This window comes from Alexandromys fortis, unplaced genomic scaffold (genome assembly GCF_014885135.2).
Source record: "Alexandromys fortis isolate MF-2015 unplaced genomic scaffold, M_Fortis_MF-2015_v1.1 scaffold_3, whole genome shotgun sequence".
Lineage (NCBI taxonomy): Eukaryota > Metazoa > Chordata > Mammalia > Rodentia > Cricetidae > Alexandromys > Alexandromys fortis.
In genome coordinates, this window is record NW_026067909.1 from 12968971 (window position 1) to 12983702 (window position 14732).

The 14732-nt window shown below is 51.1% G+C and overlaps 1 protein-coding gene across 1 annotated transcript; it reads left to right on the forward strand.

The window, feature by feature from the left end:
- The first annotated feature begins 30 nt into the window (after positions 1-30).
- Fgf19 (fibroblast growth factor 19) lies at positions 31-4509 on the forward strand. Its single transcript, XM_050137859.1, has 3 exons — positions 31-291; positions 471-574; positions 3303-4509. Exons 1-3 carry the CDS (start codon positions 39-41, stop codon positions 3594-3596), a joined length of 651 nt encoding a protein of 216 aa, XP_049993816.1. The 5' UTR covers positions 31-38; the 3' UTR covers positions 3597-4509.
- The last annotated feature ends 10223 nt before the right edge of the window (positions 4510-14732 follow it).

The window sequence follows — 14732 nt, forward strand, 5'->3', positions numbered from 1 at the left end:
CCTTTGTAGTCGCGCCTCACGAGCCCTCCCTTGGTGCCATGTGGAGAACGCAGAACGGGCGTGCAGTGGTCCGAGCCCTGGTGCTGGCCACTCTGTGGCTGGCCGTGGCTGGGCGTCCCCTGGTCCGGCGATCCCTGGCTCTGTCCGATGAAGAGCCACTCATTCTCTACGGTTGGGGCAAGAGCACCCGCCTGCAGCACCTGTACGCCGCTGGTCCCCACATCTCCAACTGCTTCCTGAATATCCGGAGCGACGGCTCCGTGGACTGCGAGGATGAACAAAACGAACGAAGTGAGTGGCTGCCAGCGCGTTCCCTGGGGTCCCTTGCGCCCCCAGGAGTTCGCGGGCGTGCTAACTTGGCCTTAACAAATCCCCTGGACTCCCAAACTGGGTCTGAGGAGGGGAGAAATAGTGTGGTTCCCACGTGTTGCTTGGTACCGGCTGCAGCTTCTTCCTTCTCTTGCCTGCAGGTTTGCTAGAGTTCCGCGCGGTGGCTCTGAAGACGATTGCCATCAAGGACGTCAGCAGCGTACGGTACCTCTGCATGAGCGCGGACGGGAAGATACAGGGGCTGGTGAGTGTCCCCCACGCGGCGGAATGCTCGGGGCCGCGCTGGGTCCGTGTTGGGTCTTTTCACCCCCTGCTCGGGCCCAAAGGGAACGTCGAGGGCCAGGTATCTAGTGCTAGTGAAGCTAATGTTACTCCCCCCCGCCCCCCGCGGAAAGTGATGGCCCCAGGCTGTAGCGGGGGTCTGAGGAGGCCAGCAGAGCATGTCTAATCCTTCCAAAAGGCGAGCTCGGCTGGCTGCTGGGTCCCTTTCAGCTTTCGGCCCCTTTGATATTGAACAGGAAAACCCACCTCTGCCCTTTTCTTCTCCAGCCATTGCGTGTGTGGTCCTCGATATCCTTTCTCTTCCTCAAGCAAAAGAAAAAACAGAAGAAAGGAAGTGTCTTTTCAGTCAATTTCTATGTCCTTGGAACACGGTGTGATGTAGGACTAGGCTGCTTTAGAATGTCCCTAAAGGGCTCACCTGCTTAGGAGCTAGGGGGCTGGGGGTGGGGCGAGCTGGTCAGGTCTAGGTACCCCTGAAATCCGGGAGGCTGGAAGTGGGAAGGCTAAGGCTTTTGGGGAACAAAGGCTGCGAGTTCAAAGAAGCCTCCAGCCCTCCCTCTAGCAGTATGGGAGGCAGCCGTGTGAGGTCCCTTGGCCAAGGCCTCCCAACCAGTCCTGGGCTCCTGGAAGGAGAGGGAACCAGAGGTAGTAGATGGTCCCCTGTGGGGAACGATGGCCACCGGGCTCCAAGTTTTTGTCGTTTGTCTTTTTCTTTAAGAGTCTCAAAATTGTTTGTGGCTCTTCAGGTCGATTTCTCTACATGAAAAGACCACAAAGAAAGAAAAGGGAGAGCAGAGAAGAGAGGGGTCTGCGGGGAGGGAAGGGCTCTGCAAAGGAGCCGGTTTACAAAGAAGGGGGTCCGGTGCCTGTCCGAAAGCTGATACTCCAGGCCCGAAGAAATCTCCCATCACAGTGTTTCCTGAGATATTTGTGGTGAGGGTGCTGGGAGGGGCGTTCGACCTCCATTCTATCTAATCTCAATGGGGTGGGAAGGCCTGTGGGAGCTTTGCCCCTCAATTCCAGTACTACTCCGAATCCATTGGACGGACACAGTCCGTCACAAATTCTCCCTGACCTTAAAAAAAAAAAAAAAAGCCCCACAATCTATTATTCCTATATGAAGAAAGGGTGACCAGTTCTCCCTAAGAATTCTCCAAGAGAAACACATCCTGGGTTTATCTACACTGCACCTTTTTCAGGGAGCACGGCCCCTGCTGCCTGGTGGCTCTACCCCCGTGCTGTCAGCCAGGGCAGGAGCCGCGCGATCGCGGAATTAGCCTGTTATCAGAGCCTTATCTGCCATCGCTCTTCCACCTGCAGTTCAGCGACCTCGGCAGGCTCAGGAGAAACGCGGCTTGTGTTTACAGAACCATCCAGGCTCCCCAAAGGGATGTGGCACCAGTTTGGGAGACTGCCACTGGTACCTGAACCCTGGGGGACTAGGAATGTTCTGGTATTGAGGATGGGGGACCAGGGACAGCTTCCTGCGGCACAAGTTTCCGGCCACCCACAGGGTCGGGGCTTGGCCCTGGGCGTGGGGGAGGGGCTGCGGATTATCAGGCAGATCCTGGCTTGCTGCCTGTGAGGGGGGCTTCTCTACTCACAATGGTAGGAGACTCCATCACCTCAGCATTAGAAAAGCTTCCTGTGCTGCAGGTCTAGACAGGAACTCCCTCTTTATCCCCGGGGCCCCAGGCAAAGCTGTAGTTACTACCCGAAAAAACGCCTAAAAGTGGGAGCAGAGTTCTCCAAGCTGGTAAATAACGACCAGACTTTAATGTCACTAGTTAAAAGCCAGGGAAACTTGCACCCTGCCATTGGCTGCGAGAGGACTGCCCAGCCTAAGGCTGGGATGGATAACTGGTACCTGCCAGGCATGTTGGCACACACCTGCCAGCCCAACCCTCTGGAAGCTGAGGTAGGAGGACTGCTGTAAGGTCAAGGCTATGGAGTGAGACCCTCTCTTAAAGATGTGCCAGGACTAGGGAACAGAGCTCAGCTGGTCGGGCCCTGTTGCCTAGCTGCTCCAAGTTCTGGGTTCAACTGAACATTGCATAATCTGAGCACCTCTGCTCCCTCACTTGGGACTGGAAGGCAGGAGGATCAGGAGTTCAAGGTCAGCATAAAGCACGTGAGACTGTTTCAAAATGAAAATCCAGGCCTGACAAGCTATTGGATGCCTTTAATCCATGTACTCCCGGAGGCAGAGGCAGGTGGATCTTTTTTTTTTTAAGTTCAAGGCTAGCCTTAATGAGTTCCAGGCTAGCCAGGGCTTCATTTACTAAGATTCTGTCTCAAGAGAAAGTGCTAGGATCTAATCGATATGGAAGTAGAAAAGGACAAGATCTCCTGAGTAAGTTGGGAGCATGGAGACCTTGGGAGAGGGTTGAAGGGGAGGGGAGAGGCAGAAAGGGGAGCAGAGAAAAATGTAGAGCTCAATAAAAATCAATAAAACTAAAAGAGAAAGTGCTAGGGTACTTCAGGAGTGGACTATCAGGGCTAGTCTCAGGCAGCCCAGGCTAGCCTTTACCTCCCGATCTCTTATCTCTGCCAACCAAGTTATGGGATGAGAGGTGATTTTGTTTTTCTATGTGCTTAAAGGCAATTGCTAGAAAAGCACACTGGTGGCCATGGGGACAGGCCACCATCACAGCGCTTTTGCTCATGGCTGTCTGTCTCTTTCTCCAAAGATTCGTTACTCGGAGGAAGATTGCACCTTCAGGGAGGAACTGGACTATTTAGGCTACAACCAGTACAAATCCCCGAAGCACCGCCTCCACATCATCCTCATCAGGTCCAAATACAGGCAACAGCTCCAGGACAAAGCGCCCTCCAACTTTATCCCCGTGTTTCCCCGGTCCTTTTTGGAAGCCAGGGACCAGCTGGAGTCTAAACTGTTTCCCCTGCCCCTGGATCCCGACAGCATGGATCCATTCGGGATGGTGGAAGACGTGGAGGTGAAGAGCCCCAGCTTCCAGAAGTGACAGACTTCCCACAGGATGAAGAAAACCCCAATACCCCATGAATTCCCCTTTAGGAGGATGTGCTAGAAGCTGTACATATTCTAAGTGTCGTTGACCGTGTGTGGTTTTAGTGGCTAGACTTGATCGTGAACCTAAATTGACTACCTGCCCAGCTACCATCTGAGTCCCACTGACTTAGGCGGCTGCTGACCTGTGGCTAGGTGACTCCAGTTCTGTTTGAATACCTCCACTAATGGGGAACTCACTCCTATGAGACATTCTTAATTTTGAGCCAAATCTGTGTGATTTGGACATTTTCAGCAGGGTAGCCAGAAAATGTGAAGTCTACTTAAAATTCATGTGCAGGAGGTGGGCTCAGAAGTATGTGTTGACTGGCTGGACCCCACAACTTGCCCCCAAGTGCCTCCTGACTAGAACTGATGGGGGTCACAAACTCGGAACAAAGAGCAGCCTGGAAAACCTTGGGAGCCTTGCAGGATGATTTTGAGATTAAGAATTCCAGCTGACCACTTAATTCCCCTTTCCCTTACTGCTAGATGTCAGATGGAAGTGACCCTCAGCCAGGCTTAGGAGTGGACCCTCAGCTGAGTGGGTAGCCAAGCTGCCACCTGTGCCCCAGCAGTTTATCTTGGTCACACGACTCCAGATCTGCCCAGGTCACACCCCTTCTCAGAGCTCACCTGGGCTCTCCAGCCCCAGAGTATGGAGCTCATGGGCCGGCCATGGCCACTTGTGCTCCCCCCCAGCTCCTGGCTCTTACCTCTGGTCACCAGGCATTGTGTGGATCGGTGCTGTGTCCCCTGCTGCCTGTATCAACCTGCACCCTGCATTTGCAAAAGAATAACAAGATTGGGAAGCCCTAAATTTTTCAGCAGCTGCAGGGGAGCCGTGGAGCCTCTCCACCGCACTTACTGGGCAGTGTGATATTTATAAGTAATTTATTTTGTAGACATCTCTTATTTTCTTACTTTATTTATGCCCCAGATCATATTTATGTACATGACATTTGTTTTCTACATTAAAAAGCAGTTGGTTTGTATCAAATTGTTCTGTTCCAAGTGGGATGCAAATGAGGCAGAAAAGAACCACGGGAGGGTGACAGCCCTGTCCCAGACAGGGGGCCTGGCTCCTTTGTTGGCAATGAGTAGCTCCCTTTCTGCCTGCTCAGACCACCAGATTAGGCTAGGGGGACATAATAGCTTAAGTCAGAAAGTCTGACCAGGCTTTTGCTATTTGAGGACACACTGGTTGGTGGGATGGCGGGGAGGCTTGGTCTTTATAAGACAAGTTTTCTTTATTATACAGCTCTAGCTGTTCTAGGACTAAGTAGGCCACGCTGGCCTCTAACTCACAGAAATCCACCTCTTTTGCCTCCCTAGTGTTGGGATTAGAGGTATGTGCCACTATACCCATCTATGTATGTATGTATTGGAGAGTCACCAGAATGCAGAGTCTTTGTGTTCACAATCAAGGATAGAGGGAACCTGGCATTATGCCCAGGTCCTGATGCCTGTACTGTCTGCCAAAGCTTGCTTAAAATTTTGTTGAATTCCTCTGCCATCTAGGAACCAGGATGTTACCATAGAGCCAGATATTCACTCTCCCCCAACAGCAAGGCAGGCTGGGAGAGCAAGTGTGATTCAGATGCTATTGCCAAATGGATCAAGGATGCAGGACAGGGTGAGGACAATGTGGCCATGTGCCTTCAGCTGATGGGTTCAAGAACTAGGGCTGTTAAGAGTCAATTCTGGAGGAGGGGCAGGAGCGGGTGGCTCTGAGGGACTTCCATTTGCTGTCCCCTAGGGACTCAGAGAAGTGAGTGGCTTCCCCAAGGGAAGCAGAGGGCTCAGATCTTCAGTCTCTCCAAGCATGGCAGTCATCACCCAGCTTTGATTTACCTCTTCTAGATTAGAAACTGACTCTAGAAAAGCTCCCAAGGACCAGAAGAGAAGAAGGTGGGAAAGGGCTGAGTGGCCAGGGGAACAGGAGCCAGAGATGGGAACGGGTCAGACTGTGACACCGCAGAGGTTTGTATTTTGTCCTGGTCCCCATTTCCTGTCAGACAGCTTCAGATATCCCGGGAATCTCAGAGAAGATGTGTCTTTTGGTATGCTAATAGCCTTCCTGAGCTGGAATCCCTCACCCTCCAAGCCTGGAGCCCCACCCACCCCAATTTCAGGGAGGCCTAGAGATTGATGTTGACCCGATCACCAACGCCAACACAGGTTATCTGTACGTGCCTATTCCACGAAGTCTCCACAGGAACATTTAGCACCTGAATCAGAGAAGCTTCTGGGAGCTTCTGAACTTTTAGCTCAGGTTCCCTGCGTCTGTCTGTCAACGTCCTTTACACTAAACAGCCTGAGTCTAAATCCTAGTCCTTGGGAGGCAGATGCAAGCTGATCTCTGTGAGTTTACAGCCAGCCTGACCTGCACAGTGAGTTCCAGGAGAGCCGGAGATAGGTATTGAGACCCTGTCTCCAAAAAATCATAATAAATACACAGTCTGCTGGTTTGTAGATCAAATTATTGGAAACCCAGGAAGAGTGGTCACTGGTGGACTCCAAACTTGTCGGTGGGGCCAAACTAGGAGGAGTGATAGTTGGGGGTGGGGAGCCTACCAGCAGGATCTGCTGCTGCTTCCCTGGGCAGGGGACTGACATAGAGGGTGTCCCTATGGCTGTCACTTTGTAGAGGTGAGAGACTGTGAAAGGAATCTGCATTGTAAATACACATTAGGGAAACTGAGTCTTTCCTCCTCAGACTTGGGCTCCCCTCCCCCTGCAGTGAATGCTGTTTGGTGGTGGTCAGAGGTTCTGCCCACGGTGTCAGTTAAAGATAGGATCTCTCTGTGTTATCCTGGCTGTTCTGGAGCTAGCTCTATAGACCAGGCTGGCCTCAAACTCACAGAGATCCACTTGCCTCTGCCTCTGGAGTGTTGAGATTAAAGGCACGTGCCACCATGCCAGGTTTGTCTATTTTTATTTTATGTATATGGGTGTTTTGCCTAGGTGTAGGTCAGCACACCCATGCACACAGTGCCCATGGAAGCCAGAAAAGGGCATCAGATCCCCTAGCCTTATAGATAGTTGAGGGCTGTCCTGTGAGTCCTGAGATTGGACCTGGGTCCTCTGCAAGAGCAGCAAGTGCTCTTGACCACTGAGCCATCTCTTCAGTCCCTGGATTGAAACTTAAGTTGATGCTAGCGGTGGGGCCCAGGGTCTTGGGCAATGGCCAGGGTTCTTCTCAGAGGGTCTCCAGACCTCAAGCTGGTGGTCTCCAACTCTCTAGCCTTCTGCTTCTGCCTAGCACTGGGGTGACAGGCAGAGGCCTCGCTATACAGCTTCAGGAGATGCGCCTTATAGAGATTGATTACATGGATCTGACTGGATACTGCATAACATTAGCTTGTGAGAAGGTAGCATTTTATGTTAAAAACAAAAACAAAATCTTGGAGCTGCAGAAATAGCTCAGCAGTGTTAAGAGCACTGGCTGCTCTTGCAGAGGACCCAGGTTCCATTCCCAGCACCCCCACAGCAAGTCACAATGGCCTGGAACTCCAGTTCCAGGAGATCCAAGGCCTCTGGCCCCCTTGAACACCTACACACATGTGTGTACACCCATGTGCAGGCTCACAGATACATACATTAACAAAGGTGGTGTTGGGGAATCAGACCCAGTGTTAGAATTTAAGAAAGCAAGAGAGAAAGATGCCATATGACAGAGCCCACATGCAGGGGTTTTCATTAGGGGAAGGGGAATGAGGAAAGTGGGGGAAGGAGGAGGGATATCAGCTTCTGGGGACGGGGGGGGGGGGGGGGGGGGGGGGGGGGGGGGGGGGGGGAAGCGGGGGGGGGGGGGGAGGTGAGGGGATGGGAAGCTCCTGTGTTGTTGACCGGGCTCGGCATTATCAGAGAATACTCAAGTGCACGAAGATGCTCTTAGTAGCTAGGGTATCCTGTTAGGGCCCTAAGGGCAGGCCAGTACTGATGCCTGAATACTGCCACCCAGGACCTCACAAACAAGTGGCAAGAGCTTTGCCACGAAGCTACCGTCCCCACCTAAAAGAGCACAGTGATATCTGTCAGCAGCACACAGGGAAGTATTGCAGACTGTGGAGCAAAAGCAGAGAGTTAATCTCATCTCAGTCAGAGTCAAGGGCTGAGAGGCAGAGGACATGGTCTCCACATATATGAATCTGTCTATGAATAACTGAAAAAGAATCCCAGACACAGAGGTGTGGATTGTTTTTGTTTGGGGACAAGGTCTTACTGTGTAGTCGTGGCTGTCCCGGAACTCACTTGTATAGACCAGGCTGGTCTCAAACTCACAGAGATCCTTTTGCCTCTGCCTCCATGCACCACCATGCCTGGCGACGTGCATGTTTTTGATGTTGTTTGGGCTGGAGATAGCACCCAGGGCCTCACAAGCCTGTGCATGCTCATTACTGAACTGTGAGTTCCAGCCCCTGCCCCAGACAGGCTCTCTGCATATCTCCCTCCTGGAGGAGGTTGCAAAGGCTGGCTGCCCTGCATCTTCTGCCCACCTCTGGGTCCCTGTATGACCATGTGGAGCAGAACCCCGAGGCCTGCAGCGGATACAGGATCTGTGAGTGGCTGGGGAGCAAACCTTGGGCAGCTATGTGGAGTCATAGAGATTTGAGGCTAGCCTCTCAGGGTAGCTGCGCAGTCTTGTGGGCACAGTCTCAGGGTGTGCCACAAAGTAGGAGGGGTAGATAAGAGCGGGACTACATGAAAGGAGGGGCACAAACATACATCACATACATCGGCTCAATGTAGAGCACTGGCAAAAGAAGGCACAAGATGATGAAGGGGGAGGAGCTTGGTTCTGCCTCAGCTTGATGTGCCAGGCTTTGTTGACTCAGGTGGGAGGCCTTATCCTTCTGAATGGAGAAGGAGGAGTGAATGGGAGGTGGGAGGTAGAAGGGAGGTGAGGGAGGGAAGGAACAGGAGGTGAGGAGGGAGGGGAAATTGTGGTTGGAATGTTAAATAAATACATAAATAAATAAGGGCTGGAGAGATGGCTCAGTGGTTAAGAGCATTGCCTGCTCTTCCAAAGGTCCTGAGTTCAGTTCCCAGCAACCACATGGTGGCTCACAACCANGGAAAGTGGGGGAAGGAGGAGGGATATCAGCTTCGGGGGGCGGGGGGGGGGGGGGGGGGGGGGGGGGGGGGGGGGGGGGGCAGCGGGGGGGGGGGGGGGGGGGGGGGGAGACACGGATGACAGGATGTGGGCAAAGCTCACCTTTGCAAAAGGGAACTCAAGTGCACGAAGATGCTCTTAGTAGCTAGGGTATCCTGTTAGGGCCCTAAGGGCAGGCCAGTACTGATGCCTGAATACTGCCACCCAGGACCTCACAAACAAGTGGCAAGAGCTTTGCCACGAAGCTACCGTCCCCACCTAAAAGAGCACAGTGATATCTGTCAGCAGCACACAGGGAAGTATTGCAGACTGTGGAGCAAAAGCAGAGAGTTAATCTCATCTCAGTCAGAGTCAAGGGCTGAGAGGCAGAGGACATGGTCTCCACATATATGAATCTGTCTATGAATAACTGAAAAAGAATCCCAGACACAGAGGTGTGGATTGTTTTTGTTTGGGGACAAGGTCTTACTGTGTAGTCGTGGCTGTCCCGGAACTCACTTGTATAGACCAGGCTGGTCTCAAACTCACAGAGATCCTTTTGCCTCTGCCTCCATGCACCACCATGCCTGGCGACGTGCATGTTTTTGATGTTGTTTGGGCTGGAGATAGCACCCAGGGCCTCACAAGCCTGTGCATGCTCATTACTGAACTGTGAGTTCCAGCCCCTGCCCCAGACAGGCTCTCTGCATATCTCCCTCCTGGAGGAGGTTGCAAAGGCTGGCTGCCCTGCATCTTCTGCCCACCTCTGGGTCCCTGTATGACCATGTGGAGCAGAACCCCGAGGCCTGCAGCGGATACAGGATCTGTGAGTGGCTGGGGAGCAAACCTTGGGCAGCTATGTGGAGTCATAGAGATTTGAGGCTAGCCTCTCAGGGTAGCTGCGCAGTCTTGTGGGCACAGTCTCAGGGTGTGCCACAAAGTAGGAGGGGTAGATAAGAGCGGGACTACATGAAAGGAGGGGCACAAACATACATCACATACATCGGCTCAATGTAGAGCACTGGCAAAAGAAGGCACAAGATGATGAAGGGGGAGGAGCTTGGTTCTGCCTCAGCTTGATGTGCCAGGCTTTGTTGACTCAGGTGGGAGGCCTTATCCTTCTGAATGGAGAAGGAGGAGTGAATGGGAGGTGGGAGGTAGAAGGGAGGTGAGGGAGGGAAGGAACAGGAGGTGAGGAGGGAGGGGAAATTGTGGTTGGAATGTTAAATAAATACATAAATAAATAAGGGCTGGAGAGATGGCTCAGTGGTTAAGAGCATTGCCTGCTCTTCCAAAGGTCCTGAGTTCAGTTCCCAGCAACCACATGGTGGCTCACAACCATCTGTAATGAGATCTGGTGCCCTCTTCTGGCCTGCAGGCATACATGCAGGCAGAACACTGTATACATAATAAATCTAAATAAATAAAAGAAGGCATAAGGAATAGAACTGGCAGGGATGGTTGGTGGGGGCTCAGTGGTGGATTATGGACTGAGTAGGCAAGAGGCTCCGGGCTCCATCTGGGGCATCTTGTAAAAAGACAGAAACAGGTAAGAATTTGCCTTCGGGGACAAGGGAGGTGCTAGAAGTCTTCCTCTATAACCTTCTTCTGTGTTTCTTTTTTCAAAAACCCTTTAAAAAGATATGGAGGGGGTTGCAGAAAAGGAGAAAACTGGATATCATGTTAAATGGAAGAAGACAGACTCTGGCCAGCAAGAGGCTCAGCCAGTAACTGGCTCGCCCTCAAGCCAGACACCTGAGTTCTATCCCTAGATCCTGCAGAAGAAGAGAGCTGGTTCCTGCAAACTGTCCTCTGGCTTCCCTATGTGCACACACACAAAACAAATCTATAAAATGCTTAAAAACAAAACCAAACTCAGACAAGCAAACATAACTTGTTCTCTCTAGTACACAGAATCCAGATTTAAATGTACATATGTGGAGCTGGAGAGATGGCTCAGTGGTTAAGAGCACTAGCTGCTCTTCCAGAGGTCTTGAGTTCAATTCCCAGCAACCACATGCTGGCTCACAACCATCTGTAATGAGATCTGGCGCCCTCTTCTGGCGTGTGGGCATACATGGAGGCAGAATGTTGTATACACAATAAATAAATAAATAAATAAATAAATAAATAAATAAATAAATAAATAAATAAATGTGCATTGTGGAGGCTGGAGAAACCGCTCAGCAGTTAAGAGCACTGGTTGTTCTTGGAGAGGATCCAAGTTCAGTTCCCAGCACCCACACAGTGGCTCGCAAACTGGAACTCCAATTCTAGGGGATCTTACAACCTCTTTTGGCCTCCTCATGCACTGCACACAGGAAGTGCACATGCATACACATGCAAGCAAAACATCCATACATAGAACTTAAAAAAACAATTTAAAAATAAGAACAGAAGAAAAAAAGAATATATTTATATGAGTGTATGTGTCTGTGTGTCATAAGACTGGACAGGGGTCGTGAGAGGAGAGGAAGAGATCTTGAAGGAGCTTGAGGAGGAAGAAAATGGAATTCATGTGACCTGAATAAAAAGGAGAGGTCTAGGGGATGGCTCAGTGGTTAAAACAATTGTCAGGCCAGGTGGTGGTAGCACAAGCCTTTAATCCCAGCACTCGGGAGGCAGAAGCAGGTGGATCTCTTTGAGTTCGAGGTCAGCCTGGTATACAAGAGCAAGTTCCAGGACAGGTGCCAAAGTTACAGAGAAAGCCTTTCTTGAAAAACAAACAAACAAACCAAACAAACTAACAACAACAAACCCAAAGCAAAACCAAAAACAAGACAAAGTACTTGCCGAGGCATAAAGACTGGATCTCAGTACCCATAACTGGGGTAGAAGCGGCACCCATCTGTAATTCCAGTCCCTGAAGATGGAGACAGAGGCTCCCCAGAGCAAGCCAGTTAGGGAGACTAGCCATACTGGTGACCTCCGGGTTGAAGTGAGAGACCGCCTCAAAGAATTAGGTGGAAGAATGTTAGAGGTTCCCAACATCAGCCTCAGGCCTCTACACACACACACACACACACACACACACACACACACACACACACACACACACACACACAAAAGCAGGAGGGGTAGGAAATGAGTTAACAAGCTAGCAAGTACCAGGAACCAGCCAGAGGGGAGTGCTGGAAAGGCCATGGGGGAGGGGTAACTAAAAGCAGGCTAGAAAGACAAATCTATGTGAGATTGTAATATAATAAAGTAGCCCGGTGTTGTGAGAGGAGCTTTAATCCCAGTGCTGGGAGGCAGAGACAGAAGGATCTCTGTGAGTTCTAGGCCAAACTGGTCTACAGAGCTCCAGGACAGCCAGGGTTATATAGAAAGATTCTGCCTCAAAACAAACAAACAAACAGATCCAGTCTTCACGCTTCTGATGAGTGCTTTTTTTTTCTTTGTCAAGACTGGGTCTCTGTGTAGCCCTGGCTGTTCTAGAGCCAGCTATGTAGACCAGGCTGACTTAAAACTCACAGAGATTCATCTGCCTCTGCCTCCCAAGTACTGGGATTAAAGGTGTGCACCACCACTGCCTGACTATAAATTTAAAAAATTAAATAAAATATAATAACAGAGCCGTTCTGGTACAGTTTTGTTTTGTTTGAGACAGGGTTTCTCTGTGTAGCCTTGGCTGTCCTGGAGCTTGCTCTGTAGACCAGCTGACTTTGAATTCATAAAGTTCACTGCCCAAGTGCTGGGATTAAAGGTATGTGCCACCACTGCCCCAGTTCTAAATTAAAAAAACAAAAACAAAACAAACCAACAACAAAAGAGGGGCCTGGAGTGTGGCTCAGTAGTAGGGACCAGTGCTCAGCCTTCCTAGGACTTGGGTGGATCTCCAGCAGTGTCTCCAAAGTGTAAGGGGCTGAATTGTATTCCCCAAAACTCCTCCTGAGGCTGTGTGGAGCTGGGGACAGACAGGCCATGAAGGCGGAGGGTGCCTGCATGAAGCCCAGTGTTAGGTCCCTTATCACATAAACCGGTCATGGCTCTGTGATCCCTCGAGCATCTAAGGTCACCCTTGGCTACACAAGGAGTTCCAGGCCAGCCTGGAATGAAAGAGACTGGAGGGAAGGAGAGAGGAAAAGTGGGAAGGAGGAAGAGAGAGGAGCGGCTCAGACAGCAAAGGCATTTGCGGCCCCACAAGCCTGATAACCTGATTTCAATCCCAGGGGTGCACCTGGTGGAAGGAGAGAGCTGACCCTACAAACTGTCCTCTGACTTCCACCGTCCGCACTCACACACTCAGTAAATCAATGGAATATGGAGGCTGGAGAGATGGCTCAGACATTAAGAATTCCTATTGCTCTAGCAGAGGACCACATCCAGAGATCCCACACCTCTGGCCTCTGGTTGGTACCTGTAAGTGTGTGTGTGTGTGTGTACACTTAAAAATAAAAATGCCTTCATTGCCAGCACGCAGGAGGCAGAAGTAGGTGGAGCTAAATTTGAGGTTTGAGGCTAGCCTGGTCTATCTATATAGTGACTTCCAGGTCACCCAAGGCCACATAATGAGAACCTATAAAAAAAAAAAAAAAAAAAAAGAAAGAAAAGAAAAAGAAAAAGGTCTGGTGTGGTGGCACATGCCTTTAATTCCAGTACTCAGGATGTAGAGGCAGAAGGATATCTGTTACTTCGAAGCCTGCCTGGTATACTTAGTGAGTTCCAGGACAGTCAGGGCTACATAGTGAGACCCTGACTCAAAAATCAGAAAAGGAACTGGAGAGATGGCTGAGCAGTTGAGAGCACCGACTGCTCTTCTAGAGGACCCGGGGTTAAATTCTTAGCACCCACATGGCAGCTCACACCTGTCTGTAACTCCAGTTCCAGGGTTTCTGACACCCTCACACAGACATTCACAGAGGCAAAACATCAATAAACATAAAAATAAATTAAAGAAGTAGGCTGGGCAGTGGTGGCACATACCCAGGTGGATCTCTGTTAGTTCGAGGCCAGCCTGGTCTACAAAGCAAGTTTCAGGACAGCCAAGGCTAAATAGAGAAACCCTGTCTCAAAAGAAAGAAATAGAGAATTGACTAAGATGACCCAGGTGTGTGTGTGCAGGACACAGGCTTCAGGGGCCAACCCTGCCCACTTTGACCATGGGGACTCCTGACGTCAGAGTGACACTGCATCTAACCCACTTCTCCGTGGGATGTTGTTCTGGCAATCCCAGCAGATACCAGTATGCATCCAACCTCCCATTTTCCAGGAGGAAAGGTGGAGGCCTTAGAGTAGTCAAGGAGTTTATGTGCCTCCTGTGGTACGGTGGCACAGCTGAAGGCCGGGTAAGGAGGTGGGTAGTGCACCCTGCAGTGGTCAGCATGGGCCAATTTGGGCATTTTCATGGGGATGCTGAAACTAAAGTGCCCTGAACAAAGGCTGAAGGGGACTCCAGTGTGTCTGTCCTGGCTGAGCGTCTAGGTGTGTGGTCCCAGGCGTCTCACTCAGGGTGTGTCCTGAGTGACACCGGCCATGTCCCTCTTCAGTCTAAGAGTAAGGCCAGGTCCTTAACAGTCATGGCTAGGAAAGGAAAAATCAAATGAGAAGGTTGCGAGCGGGGTGGGGGCGCCGTCCAGCGTTCAAAGAGCAAGCGCGCCCCCTGGTGGTCGTTCACGGAACTTGCCGCGCTAGTCTGAAATGCAGGACTTGTGGGCGCGTCCTGCAATGTCCGTTGCCCCGTACGCGAATGCGCGTGGGGTTAGGATTGAAACCTGTGAGGTTACCGGAAGCTAATTCAACGGGTGCATGACATGCTGGGCCCTTATCGCAGTTTGATCTACGTTGGTGACCGCTTCTACTTGCCCACAGCTGCAGACAATGTGCAGAGGTTCTGGGGCCGGAGCTTACAGGCAGCTAAAAGGTGCTCAGTCCCTTCCACAATCCCAGAGTGGCCTGCAAGAAGAGTTTGCTGTGAGCCGGGCATGGTGGCGCATGTCTTTAATCCTAATCCCAGCACTCGGGAGGCAGAGGCAGGCAGATCTCTGTGAGTTC